At 43.4% G+C, this 13,807-nt stretch overlaps 1 protein-coding gene across 1 annotated transcript in view; it reads left to right on the forward strand.

Annotated features, from left to right (window-relative positions):
* Positions 1-1,849: 1,849 nt before the first annotated feature.
* Positions 1,850-13,807, forward strand: part of LAPTM4B (lysosomal protein transmembrane 4 beta) — a 64,839-nt gene continuing 52,881 nt past the window's right edge. The window contains exon 1 of the mRNA XM_075495751.1: positions 1,850-1,995. Within this exon, the coding sequence (XP_075351866.1) occupies positions 1,900-1,995 (96 nt within the window). The 5' untranslated portion in view covers positions 1,850-1,899. The remainder of the gene's footprint in view (positions 1,996-13,807) is intronic.

Consider the following 13,807-nt stretch of genomic DNA (forward strand, 5'->3'; position numbering starts at 1 on the left):
CTCCTCCCCGATCCCCTTCCCCTAATCATTCCTTCCTAAGTTTTGCAGAGTCTCCCTCAAATATCCCCTCAAAAATTCCTCTTGTTTGCCCCTTCTTATCAGTTACAAAGTCCAGGTGACTCTCTCAAAATCTGCGCCTGGAGCTCTTCAATGGCCCATCCATCAATCAGTAACCAGAGACTTTTGGTCTTTGGCATTGTCTCCGTTGTCCCTTGTCCACCAGGTTTGCATCTGTGTGTCCTTGTTTATCGTGTTCCCCTTTACTTATTATCCCCTTTGCTTTGAAAAGGTCAGGTCCTTGGCCAGATAACCTTCATGAAGCAGATGCTCTTACCTTCCACGTACACTTACAAGGTATATACACAAGGGTTTAGTCTCTAACTTGCTTACTTTCTGGTATTAAAGGGCAAGGTCTCTCAAGGTTACCAGTGAGATAGTCCAGACCACATTGTTTGGGATTTTCCTTTGGTCTCTTGAATATTTGTTTTGTCAGTATGGATGTTTCATTTTACTAGAATTTTAGTGTCATTTTTGATTATGAATCTTGAAAATACAATATTTGGCTTATGCATATAATCTAGTCAAAATTATAAATTCAGTGCCAAGTGGCTTTTCTCTTTATGCACAAAAAAAACCCCCAAAACCTTGGAAGTTTTATAAGGACAAGCTAAGAACAGAGGTTATGTAAAGTTCATACTTAAAGTATTTTAAATTTAATTTACTATAGTGGCTTTACAAGTAGGATAAGGCATAGTTAGAAATGTTCCTCCATGCCAAGTTAGCTTTTATCCTGGCGTTCCTGTTCTGTGCAGATGTATGTATGAAATAAAGAAGAGCCCCAAAGCAACCATACAGGGAAACATTTGAGTACTTTTCAATGTTATATTTTGATGATAAATTGTGGGATTTGGTAGGAAGCCAAGATAGATGGCAGTAAATAAATAATTCTTAGGGTCAGGCTAGGCATACAGACCTCTGTAGAATTTTCTTCGTTATTTCCTCTAGAGAATGATGCAGGTCTCAAATAATAAGATATGAAAAAGTCAGCCGCTTGGCAGCAAGTTCAGCTTCTACCTGCATCGGTGCCCGAATACGCAGCATCGGGTCCTTCCTCCTAATGCTGCTTCCCCCACCACTGTCAGGGCATTAACTACAGGTAGCGGCATTGAGGTTAATGTTAACTTGCGTATCAGTTACACGAGGCAATTCCAGCCTCCTTAATAGCAGCAACTTTGGGGGTGGATTAGGAGGGCACTGTGAAAGATAATAAATGCTCATGGCTTCCGAATTGGGGGCAAATCCAAAGCATTCCATCATCTCCTCCGATATTACCTTTCTTTATAGTGAAATGGAGTTTTGTTTCTACTGGTTTGCCAGTCAAGAATTGCTAGACGAGCTGCAAGCTTTGCTAAGGCAGCACGGCCACGGGTTCGCTCTCCTCACACCCATTCCAGGCGCCGCCGTGCCGGGGAAGGGGTGGGTAGGACCGCCAGGAGAACAGAATGGCCCTTCTCCACCCTCCGTGACACGCCGGGGACACGCAGGCCAGGCTGTCAACTCACCGAATTCCCTCAACTTTGCATTTTAAAGCCCTTCCGCGCGCGGGTGCGATTGCTCCAGTGCTCGGGGGTGTTTGGGTTGGTGGGCGGGCGTCAGTGCGCGGCCGGGCACGGAGGGGTGTGAGGGCAGCGCCGCGGCCTGCAGCGGGGCACCCACCGCCCGCGGAACCGGGGGGCTTCCCGCCCGCCCGCCGCCCTCTGGGCTGGGTCCCTCCGCTCTCGGTCCCGCCCGCCGGGAGGGGCGGCCCCAGCCCCGGCCCCGGCCCCGGTCCCGGTCCCGCCCCCGCGGAGCGGCGCGGCGAGAGGCGCGGAGCGGCGCGGAGCCCGAGGAGCCGCGGAGATGCTGAGCTCGCCCTGGGCGCGCTTCTACTCCAACAGCTGCTGCCTCTGCTGCCATGTCCGCACCGGCACCATCATCCTCGGCGTCTGGTACCTGGTAAGCGTCCCCCGGCTGTCCCCGGCCCCCGGGGTGTCCCCCGGCCCCGGTGGCTCGGCACCGGCTGCAGGGCAGCCTCAGCTGCCGCCACGGGCATCCCCCTCCGCAGAGCCGTAGCTGAGGCTGCCCCTTGCAGCCCAGGCGTTTTTTGGAGATAACCCTCCGAGGAGTCATGTTTTTATCAGCAGCGTAACGCTCGGCGAGCTCCAGCGCTTCCCCGCTGCTAACCCGCGGGTTATCCCCCGGCAAGGCAAGAGGCCGGTATTTAGACTCTGGCTAAATTGGGAAATGAAGCATGTGCATGTTTAAGGGTCAGGGGAGTGAGATACGCAGGAGATACGGAGCACGGGCAGGCTCACCGGGGTCTCCAGCGAAAAGCTCTTTCGGGGATGAAAATGTGACGCATGAAGATCCCTGGTGTGAGGGGTTTTCCTGGCTCCCCCAAACTTCGGAGCGGTGTTTCTGAGGCCGGGTTGCCTGCAGCACTGAGGCCCCGCTGGTGCGTTAGCTCTGGCAAGGCTGCCCGGACCCTGACCACACTGCACAGAAAAGCTTGTTTTGTCATCTCTGGTTGCTGGTTTGTGAAGAAGTCGGGTGTTCTCGTCGCTGCTGTTCCGTGTTTGTCAGATAACTGTTTGTCAGTAGTATCTTGGTCTGCCTGGCAGAGAGCTGAAACCTTTCAGGCAGCTGCTATCGGGTACTAGAAAGACTTCTTTCCTCCATCAGGGTTATAGGACATGAGTGAGGAACTGACCTTTGAAGCACAGCTTTAATGGGTTATCATCAGTCCCAGAGGTTGTTCGACACCCGGTTGTTCAGCCAGGGGAAAGACCCGGTGAGGAGGAGGCGCATTAAGCCCTCAGTTCCTCTCCTGTCTTTGACAATCTTTTCTCAATCCCTTGGGTAGCAATGCAGGAAAAGCAGCTTTCCCAGAGCCGGCCCTGCCATAGTCGCAGGGTTTGCAAACCTGTCACAAGAATAAAAAGATCTGGTTCGTTGCTTTGGGTTGTGTAGCTGCACTTCTCAGCCTGCTCAGTCTTCCCTGTCCCTTGGTGTGAGAAATCAGTCTCCGTCTGATGCCAAGGCCACGCAGAGCTGTTTGCCAAGCATCATTTTTCAAATGATTGCAGACGGAAGCAGATTAGATCCGGGCTTATTTGCTAACTACTGAAATTCCCTTCAGAAGCAAGTGAAAAATGCAGGGCTGGCCTCCATTGTAGGACAGCTCATTAAATAAATTCAATCAGCGTAATAAAAAGGCTAAGTTGACATTTATGTCCTAGAAATCATTTAAAATGCTGTATGTCCTATAAAATACATATTTCACCACTGAGAAAATGGTGCATTGGTTGAACTATTTCTTGCTCCTGGTTTAATAAGATATAGTTAAATGCGATATCCACAGCCTGTGGTGTCTGGAATACTGACAGTGTTGAAAAAGATGCCCCTCTTTTCCTGGCTGCAAGGAAGTTTCAATAAGTTTTAATAGGACCTGAAAGCTTTTGAACATTTCTTCCAGGATGCTTGTTATTTCTTTCTGCCTTCAGCTGAATGAAGCCTTTTCACATTGGCTCCACAAAGACAGGGATACAGATATTTTAGCTGTTCAGTGGACCTAAAGATATTTGAGGAAGAGGGAATTAAGTGCATCAGCTGGCCTTAGATACAAAGAAAAGCCTGACAGCTTTTTAGACGTTGTTACCTATTGAGTTCCTAACATTTAAATACCAATGCCCCAATTTCACTTAGTATTTTTCTGCAAAATCTGCTTTAAAATTTTCTTTTCTAACTAGCAGGTATTTCCTGATTTACACCTCTTCCTACTTTGCTTCTTTTGCTTTCATAGATTCTTCAGGGCAGATTTCTGAATTACTTCAAACTGACAATAACTCACAACATGTCAGGGTGCACATTTCCATGCTTTCTCCTCTATTGCAAATACTTAGATTTTTAAGGTTAACTATCAGGAATAGAAATTTAGATGCATGTTGATAATAAATGCTAAACCATTTTGCTAGCTTACAAAGTTAGGAAGCAATAAGTAAGGAAGGGGTAGCTCCTTGAGTAAATAGCTACCCTGGTTGAAAGGTCTGCTTTACAAAGTCATACGTGAAAATATTGTTTTATCTCAGACAACAATTATGATTTGATACCATGTGCTATTGAGGGTTTACATAAAAACAGAGGCTGTCCTGGTGGCAAATTTTTTTTCTTTGCATGCATTTTGGGTGGTTGTATTACTCCAAACCACACGTGCGCTATGAGCATTCCCTCAAATAAAGTTCACATAAAACCCCCTTTGATTTTTCGGCACGCCAACATGTATTCTGTGTACTGTTTGCCTTTATGCTTCACAGGAAATTACTTGAGGAAAAAACATCCCCCGAGGGAATGAATAGTTTTCTTGTTGCTTTTTCATATCTCACTACCTGTGAAGTGTAAGTTTTATTAATTCTATGACTATGAATACAATGATTCAGTAGTAAAGGCTTCTGAAGGAGGAAAAAATAATAGCTTAAAAGTTTTGGCAGGCTTTCAAAATAACATTTTCACATGTTGAACCAGTTTTGAGTTAGTATAATCTCAGGAGGCAGAATTTCTTGTCTGAGTAAACGTGGAAAAAATAGTGCATTTCTCTGGGATGATGTTTTAGCTCTTTAGTTTTAATGTTTTAATTGATGTTTGAGATCCTACAAATAGTGGAGAGAGTGGGGAGCCGAGTGCAGATGGAGTCCTCAGGGCTGTGTGGTGAGAGCACTTTCCCACACAGGTAAGGGGAAGGAACGCTGTGTGCATTTCCGACGCAGGCCCAGCAGCCACGGACACTTACAAAGGTCTCATAAAGTATCAATAGGTGGGAAATACATATTTAACTTTGCCGTATTTTAGAACATAATGGATCTCAGAATGCTAATGTTTCTATAGCTCTTATGTTTCAGTAGTTTCTTCCTGGTAGAGCCATAGGTACTGCATCTAGAACAATATAATATAATACAGCATTGCATGATACTGCAATATAGTATACATAATACAACATATGTACTATCACAGAACACTGAGGTACTTCAGTGTAAAAAGTAACTTGTAAAGGGTGGAGCAGCCAGAGGAAATTTCCTGAAAAGGATATCTAATTGGGTTGCAGAATAGCCTGCCCTTCAGGAACTGGTGTGCTGCCTTGGAGAGAAAAGCTTAAGAGAGAGTGCTGCAATGTTGAATACAAACATTATGCTGAAGATTAAGATGGCAGTAATATGGTTGGCTGGGGAGTAATACTTATTTCAAAACCTGAGGACAGGTTAGGTTCAGCTGGTTATTAATCTTTGGTTTTTATCCTACTGGCATGGACTTTACACTTCTCTGCATTGTATCAAACATGAAGTCAGAGGTAACAAGTAATAATGCAGAACCATTTTGGGCACGAAAGTCTTACAAGTGTCATATTTTGAAGAAAGAAGTAAGGAAAATGGGAAAGTTACTTTCAGCAGCTTAGTTTTGTTCTAGACAGTTGTATCAGCACGCTATTCAAGGCAGGGACACCGCTGAAATGAGCCAAGTTCAGCTCTGATCTCCCCCGGGTGCTGGGTCCAGGGGAAAGCTGGCACTTGTGTTAGTTCCAAGCGACCCAGTAGGTACTGGTGAGTCAGAATAACATCCCCGTCGGTAACAGCATTTATAAACACAGCATGTCTTCTTCCCGAGTAAATGGGCTCCACTTTCTTTATCTAAAACACAAAGAAGAAACAACGTCAGATGTGCTGACAGTGTCACGGAGGGATTTCCCCCTCTCCCGACACATGGCGGTGGGGTTTATGCACACCCTGAGGCTCCACCAGCACCACCTGGGACAAGAGGAATTGTTTCCCCTTGACTTGGGAGGGGGGAAGACGAAACTTCAAGGCATCAGTTCAGAAAAAACAGCATGAAAACAAGGAGCTGTCATTTTTGAGCGATGTGTGCCCAGCGCTGCCTGCTACCCGCCTGGCTGCAGCAGTGCCCTGAGCAGGGGCTGCTGCTCCCCACGCTGCCCACGCTGCCCACGCTGCCCACGCTGCCCACGCTGCCCACGCTCCCCGGGAGCTGCCGCGGGAGCTGTCCAGCCCCGCCAGAGCTGCCCAGGGCTCAGCGCCACCGCCTCCACGCTCCCCGGCAGAGAGGGGCTAAAAATAAAAACTAATGGACGACTGAGAAGCTTTTATAACCGCCAGTTGTCAGGTTGTGCGGCTCCCTCCGAAGGGCGGGTGGTAAGAAGGTAAATAGAGCGAGCCGAAGTTTTTAGCCAGGGCGGCTTCAACGTTTGAGCTGCTGTTTGTGAAAGCTCAGCATGGATTGCTAGTCGTGACGTTTCAGTTCTGGATTTTTCTGAATATATGTTGAAAATATATAGTTGAAAATGTGCATCTTTTCTGTCTGCATCCCAGTCGTTTTTTAATAAAAGGATTGAATCCTAATGGATGAAAAAGATGTACTGGTAGTGGCCTTTTTATAGTGTGAAGCAAAAGAAAAGCACTGGTTGCTATGGCCTCATTGATTTACAGGTTGAACACCCTGCTGAGATCAGTAGAGTGCACTTGACCTGACATCAAAAAGAGAATCAAGGTATATATTTTGCAACTGGGACACACTTATTTCCTTGTCTTTTTCAAGCCCCGTGCAAAACAGCATGTATGGCAATGTGCTTAAATACTGGTTAGAAGATTACTGAAATCGTGGCTTACTTGGTAGGGAGTAGATATCAGCATGACTGCTCGTGTAAAGAAAATATACCTACACTGGGGTCCTTCCAAGATGCTCTGTCCCCACTCCTGCAACCTTTACGCTGTCTGAGACTGCTCACAGCAGCACGGAGTTGTAAGCGGGGGTCCCTTGAACAGAGTGGAAAGGCCCTTTCAGGGAAAATAAAGAAAGTCTAAGAAAAGATGACATTATTAATTATTTTCAAACCTGTGAGAACTGGGAGATCTTGAAAACTGAAAAAACAACTGAATTTGTGAAAAGGGGGAAATTGCATCGTTAGAAAGCCTGATGTTACAGGGAATTGGAAACTTTGTTATCCCAGTGCCAGCTTGTGGGAATTTGCATGAATACAAGTATGAGGCCTTGTGTTTTACTTAGAAAATTAGCTTTCTTTGTTTTTATATGGAATGAAATTGGCTAAGAGTAAAGGATCTCCAACTTTATCTACATACGAATGGTCATAGTGCATCAGCCAGCTCACTGAAGGCTCTATTCCTTCATATCAGCCAGGGGTGTCGCTTCCCGCATCGTGCCAGTGTGATAGAGCTTGGGTGTTGGGTCAGGTTATCCTGCAGGCAACGCCGCCTTTACCACCTCCACTAACGGTCCAATACTGGTGGCACTGGGGAAAGAAGTCTTGCAGAATGGGGCTCTCTGTGGGTTCACCAGGTGATTGCTCCTCCATGGCCCAGACCTGGGCAGTATGATCAGGGGGAAGAGCTGGATGGTGTCAGTAACATGGCTAATTCCCAGCCCTTGGTAGGAGATGTAGTGTCAGCAGCAGGTGAGATTCCTCCACTGGCAGGCAAAGGGGTCAGGACATAATCTGAAATTACTTGAGATTCCCAATTCTTGTAGTGGAAATGGCTGCAGTGACTAAATATTTATGTCCCAAGTGCCATGTGTATAAAATTATCATTAAATTTTCTATTGTCTGTACTTCCTTTCATGAAAAAACAGCTGACATCTTGAAAAAAAACAGTAGCATTCCCAAGTAACTCATTGGAGACTTGCTGCTTTGTGCCCATGCTTGCTTTTGAGGAGAGTGGAGAGGGAACTTGGAATTCATTATGAATAAAGAAAAATATGAAACCTACTTTCAAAGGCTTCCCTGTATGATTGATGTACATGTTGAATATGCAACTGAGACTGGAATTGGAGGAGGTTCAGGGTATTTGCTCTTGGAGTGGATCGCATCCATTTCATTATCTTCTTCAAGACAGTAGGAAATAAATGACTGGTCCTGCACACAAATACCCGCGCAGGGCCTGCATGGTACTTTCTTAAGAAACTGAAAATATATGTATGCATTTTAGACATGATAGAGCAAAGAATAAAGACCACCACTGATCATTAGCATGAACAAAATGTATCTTGTCTGAAGAATCTTCTCAATAACTACATTCTGATTGTAACTTATCTAGAGAGATGGTATTAAATAACATAACAACTAATTGCTTCAAGAATGGCTTCTGGAGAACTCCTTAAATAACTCCTTCCTACCATGTGCAAAGCCAGATTGGTTTCTACAATGCAAGACCTTATCCCACCTCCTTCCCTCCTCCTTCCAATTCATGTTTCGGGGGCTCTTCAGCTAAATTACAAAATAAAGTAACATATGGGGGGAATTTAAATTGCACAATCAATAAGACAGCTTGCAAAGACCCTAATCACTCACCTCTGGGTGACAGAATCAATCCACGAACAGGCCAGAAAGATTATCTGAAAAAAGAATGGATTCATAGGTGTTATCTGTGCTTTCTGTTCTGAGTGAAAATAGCCAGGTTTGTGTGTTTCCTGTGTTGCAGAGAAGAGCAGAAACAGCATTTTGTCAGTCCTCCCCAGACTCTGTCACACGTCAGGGTGCTTATTAATGTTTTTGTTTTAAAAACTTTTTAAGACATTGGAGGGCTAAAATTTCTTATAAGCATCTTTTGAGCAGTCCATGCATTTACTGAACTGTTTCTTAGTCTGTAATACAACACAAGGATTTCTGAAAACTTCTTTAAGCTCTAATCTCCTTACATATGCAAGTTTTCTTATATCCCCAAATACCACAGTAGGATTTTTCACAGAGTATATAAATCATTGCAACTATAGCTGATAATCTGCATCAGTTGTCCCGGACAATGACACAGTTGTCTCTTCTAATCAACAGTGATCAATTCAGAAAATGTAAACTTTTGTAAAATACCCTTTTTTTTTCTTAGTAAGGCCTTCAATTGGATAATAAATTCACTGGGATTACAAAGAACAGTTGTCTCCCTCCAGTGAGAAAATAGATGGTTGGTTGTCAGAGGAGCAAAGTTTACGTAAATGCTCGTTAAAGGAAAGAAACCCTTTAAGAGTCCAGTATGCTATAATTACATTTATTTTTTACACAAAAATCATAAATGTATTTATAGAAAGGAGACGAGGTATTACATTAATCAAGTAAAATGTGTTTAGAAGTTCTGTTGAAGGTTAATATGTATCTCCTAGTGAGCCAGAGGAGAACACATTAAGCTTCGTCAACTGATCGTTGATTAGACTGACGTCAGTGAAAATGCAATTAGTCTTATATATTCCTGGACATATGGAACGGATGTTGCAAAATAGCCAGGAATTCATTTCCTTGATTGCTTTCTTTTTCTCTGGTTTTACTGTGAGGCCCATGCTTTGACTGTAAAACTGCAAGTTTAAAGTAGCCAAGTCTTGAAAAGGTGCATGGGAGTTTCTGTGGCATTCTGCAGCTGGGCTGGAGGTTTCAAGGCTCAAATCTCCAAACAGCAGAATAGGAAGAGGAAAACCACGCTCGTTGCTGAAGGTGCGAGAGAGTGCTCCTGGTCGATCTGAGGTATTGCATCTGCCAGCAAGGCATCACCGAAGAAATAACCTGGACTTGAGCCTAGTGCACTCTTCCCGGACCTCCTGTGGGTCTGCTCTCTTTCAGATGTCTGCAGTCAGCTCTGACTACCGTCATCCTAGTCCTCTGCCTTAGAAGAGCTTTTTAAAGTGCTGTGGCTGTTTTTCATTTCATTCCTAGCTTGTGCTGAGCAAGGTCTTGTTCTGTCAGGAGATGTATTAAGCTACTTAAAACAGACAGGACAAATGCTTTTGGCAGAAACACAGGTTTGTGGGAGATTTTCACTTTGCGGAGGTGCATTTTCCCGCAGTGAAACAGCTGTGCCCAGACAGATCGGATACGTGTGATCATGTTGTTTACTATTTCAGTAATTATCTGTACTGTACCATCCTTTGTGGTGTGCCCGCTTCTTCCTTGCGTAACTAAATCACTGCCTTGGGTCGCAGAGTGGAGCAAGGATGCAGTTTACTACTGACAGCCCTGATCCCTTGCATGCTTACTGTGGGTATTGCCTGTGGTGACTACATAAGAATAATTGATCAAAGGTTTCATGTGGTTTGGTGTTTTTTTTTTTTTTAATTAAGTGGGCATATGTGGCTCGCTGTCAAAAGTCGGGGCACACTCGTCTCACCAGTGCAGTAACACATGTCCAAAGAGGCTAGAGGTGAGTCTGAGCCCAGACAGTGTCGTGGGCTGGTGTGGGTAAGACACACTAGCTGCTGGCCGTGGCCAGCTGCCTTGGGCACTCCAGCCCAGGTACTCAGCTGTTCAGTTACGGCTGCGTTGACTGGCCCATCCTCTGTCACGAGTCCACACTGAGGTTCAAACCCATAGGAGCTGCCACAACTCGCATCAACAGCGACACTTTCACAGGGCTGCCCTCAAACTTTCACAGTCACCTGCAAGACTCAGAAAGAAATTTCTGGAAGTCAAGGACAAATCCCAACTGAGCAGTTGAACAACTCTTTTTCTAATAAGGTTTTAATGCATACCAATTCTTTGCTAGCTCTCCACATAATACTGAACCGAGATGCGCTTTAGTAGAAATCGTGAGTCGGTGTGGCAAAGTTATAACTTGAACATGGGTATATGATTATATTTCCCCAAGGCTGGGCAGAAGACCTTGGCAATCATTTCCAGGATCTTCCTCAGAAACAGGTTCAACGTTCTTTAAATACAATGTAAAAGTAACAAAGAATTCACTGACAAATTTGCATACAAATATCCTGTTTCCTTAAACCATGACAGGACTAAGATTAAGTATATAACAAATTAAATTCTATCTCTAAGGAAGCAGAAGCCTCCAGTGTGCATCCTGCACAGTTTGTCCATCTAATTTTTCTTTCATAAATTTAGTCATTACCATATTTCATTAGTAACAGACCTCTTGCGGTTTGGGTTTTAGGACTGTTAAAAGGCTGGCAGTAGGCAGTAGTTGAGTCATTTGTATAGAAGAGTGCTGATAAATTATGCTGGACTTCCTATATCAATTTAATCAGCGTAGCCTTTAAAGTTCAATGCTTAGTGTCATTATAATAATAAAAGTTGAGTTTATATATAAAGTCTGATTAAAATATTTTATGCAGCTTTCTATTATATGCTCTCTATAATATGCACTCTGTAATAGGCTAGTCTGAGCCTGCCTGGATCATTCTTTGACTTCTCATGAGTAATTTGGAAAAATAAGCAACAAGAATTGCAGACTCTACCCTGTCTTCTACAGATTAAAGAACATAAAAACTTAATTGCCACTCCTGATCTGACTAATGCTCTCCCTATTCCAGTGCAGTATTTCAGGTAGCAGCTAGAAACATATGCTTTGAGAAATCACAGAGGGAAGTAAGAAAGAACGACTTGTGCAGGGAAGACATTTTCTTTTATTCTACTGTTATTTTAAGGTGGGCAATAACCTGAAGCACGAAGGCTTATATTTTGTTTTTAAGATGCTTTGTGATACAACTAAGCACTTGCATTTCCTGAATAAACAGCTCATCCTTTTCTGTATTCCTCCAGCCTTTTGATTTCAGTAATAATGTCTGATAATTACTTTCACTGGTGAAAGGGGTGAAGGATTTTCTTTGACCCAACTCTACATGGCCATCTTTCTGTTTCCCTTTAGACTCTTATGTTTCATTGGGTGAAAAGATAGCTAAGTGTGCCTGGGTTTTCTTCCTTGGACCATTCACTATTTTGTGTATCACTAACACATCTGCAGCTTGTCTCCCAGCATTGGAGAGTTGAAACACTTCCATTAGCATGAGGCAGAAGGCTTACACAGCAGAAAAGGGAGAATTATCTACTCTGACAACCAGGATTCTCCTGCTTCTCCTTTCCTAGGAGTTCAAGCCACTGACTGAAGTGTGCTCAGGTGTAGCTCCTGTGTGCTATGAGCCCTGAGGGGGAAGATGACTGACTGGTTGCCATGAGTTCTGTAAAAAAACTTGGGCACACAGGGAGGACACCTCGTTCCTTCTCTTGTTTTCCTGCTCTCCACAGCAGTCAGACAGCTGTAAAACCTTTATTGCCAAAATTGCCTCCTTGCTTCCTCTTTAATCAGAATTCAGAAAAAAATATATACTTTGCCTAACAGGGACAGAGAGAGGAGATAGAAAAATCTGCCCATATGGGGCAATAGATCATAAACTTTAAGTCATCATCAATGCTAACAAAAGAAGTTTGGGAAAGGCGCCCGAGATAGCACAAATCTACCCTTAACTATTGAGTTAAACTTGACTTTTTTTTCCCTTTTGTAGGGCTCTTTTGTCCTCTTGATGAACAAAAGTGTTCTTGGTTTTATTAATGTCTTCTATGCTAGAAGAAAAAAGCAAGGAAAATGCAAAGAACGTGCCAAGTGGGAAGGCAGTGGTAGATGGGGAGAATTAAAGATGTTGAGTTAGCTTAACGAAACATTTCCATACATTCTTACTTTTTCTAACAGTAATACTGACTTCAAATATCCAAGTATTCTAAAATATTTACAGACTTCTGTTGTTAGCTTAGTTTCAAGGAGCAAAATAGTTTAAGATCGGGGGTTTGTTTCTATAGAGAACGAACACTTAGAGCCATAAACTTACTTTGAGTTTTTTGAAGGCCGATGGAGGGTATGGGGTTTTGCTTGAGACTTTCTTTGGTTTTATTAAAAACATTTAGGATTTCTTACTAGTAAAATTAATGTCATTGGCGATTTGCTTCAATAGTATCGCTGCAGAGCGCAACAAACTAAGCCCTGCCAGTTTTGTGGGTTTTTAAAAATATGCTAGAATTGTGTGCACAAGTTCAAAACCTGACCAAGGTTTAGGAGCCTTGGTCAGCAACACCCTGAGGTGGCTCATCATTCAAAGTCTCAGAGAAATCTGCTGTTATTTGCTGCTCAACCAGTTTTGGTTCGGAAACGTCATCTCCTTTTTCATCTGGCAGCTCATAGAGTAAAAACTACAGTGATGTTTTTGGTAACTACCTGCCTATATCAATCCCAGTATTATAATTCACTAATACAGATTACAGAAAGTTGGGTGGTTAACGCAGAATGACTGTGTTTTCATTAAATCTGTTTTTTCATTATTTTCTATACCATAAAACCAAAGTTTATCTTTGCAGTTTTCTGTTTTTCTCCCCTTATCTAAAAGTATGGGATTTTTATACCTAAATATTACTGGGATGTTCACTGTCATTAAACCAGCTCTCTGGAACTGTAAAGGGCCCCTGACAAGGAGTACAGGCGGTGAGTTAGTGCTCCACCAATGCAGAGATTTAAGGAGTGTGCTTAAGTGGATCTCTCTTGAGTTCAGTGAGGCTGAAAACAGACCCAGAATTAACAGTGTACGTACATCTTTTACTGCATAGACAGCATCCAGACCGTTACACACATGGATTCAGTTATAAATTGAACCCTCGATATAAATAAAGCTAGGGGGTTTTCTTTTTCCTGTAAATATAAGGAACTCTCTTCACTGCATTAGGAAGTCTTGGGAGAACCGTAGTAGAGTATTTGTAGAGGGGACCTTGTGGACTTCAATAGAAACATTGGTGTATTTTTAACGCAGTGTATTCTAAACTCCTTTATCAGAACAATCTTATTTCAACTCTTGACTGTAAGCTGGAAGAAGGCAGGGACAAATTAAGCCATTGTAAGTCCTGACAATTCTTTTAGTATTTATGGACATCTATGTAAGTCACTGGCTTGAGCATTTCTCTGCCTGCTTGAGTTAGGGATCAGCAAAAAGATCTGTGTTA

Source organism: Mycteria americana, chromosome 2, assembly GCF_035582795.1.
Source record: "Mycteria americana isolate JAX WOST 10 ecotype Jacksonville Zoo and Gardens chromosome 2, USCA_MyAme_1.0, whole genome shotgun sequence".
NCBI lineage: Eukaryota > Metazoa > Chordata > Aves > Ciconiiformes > Ciconiidae > Mycteria > Mycteria americana.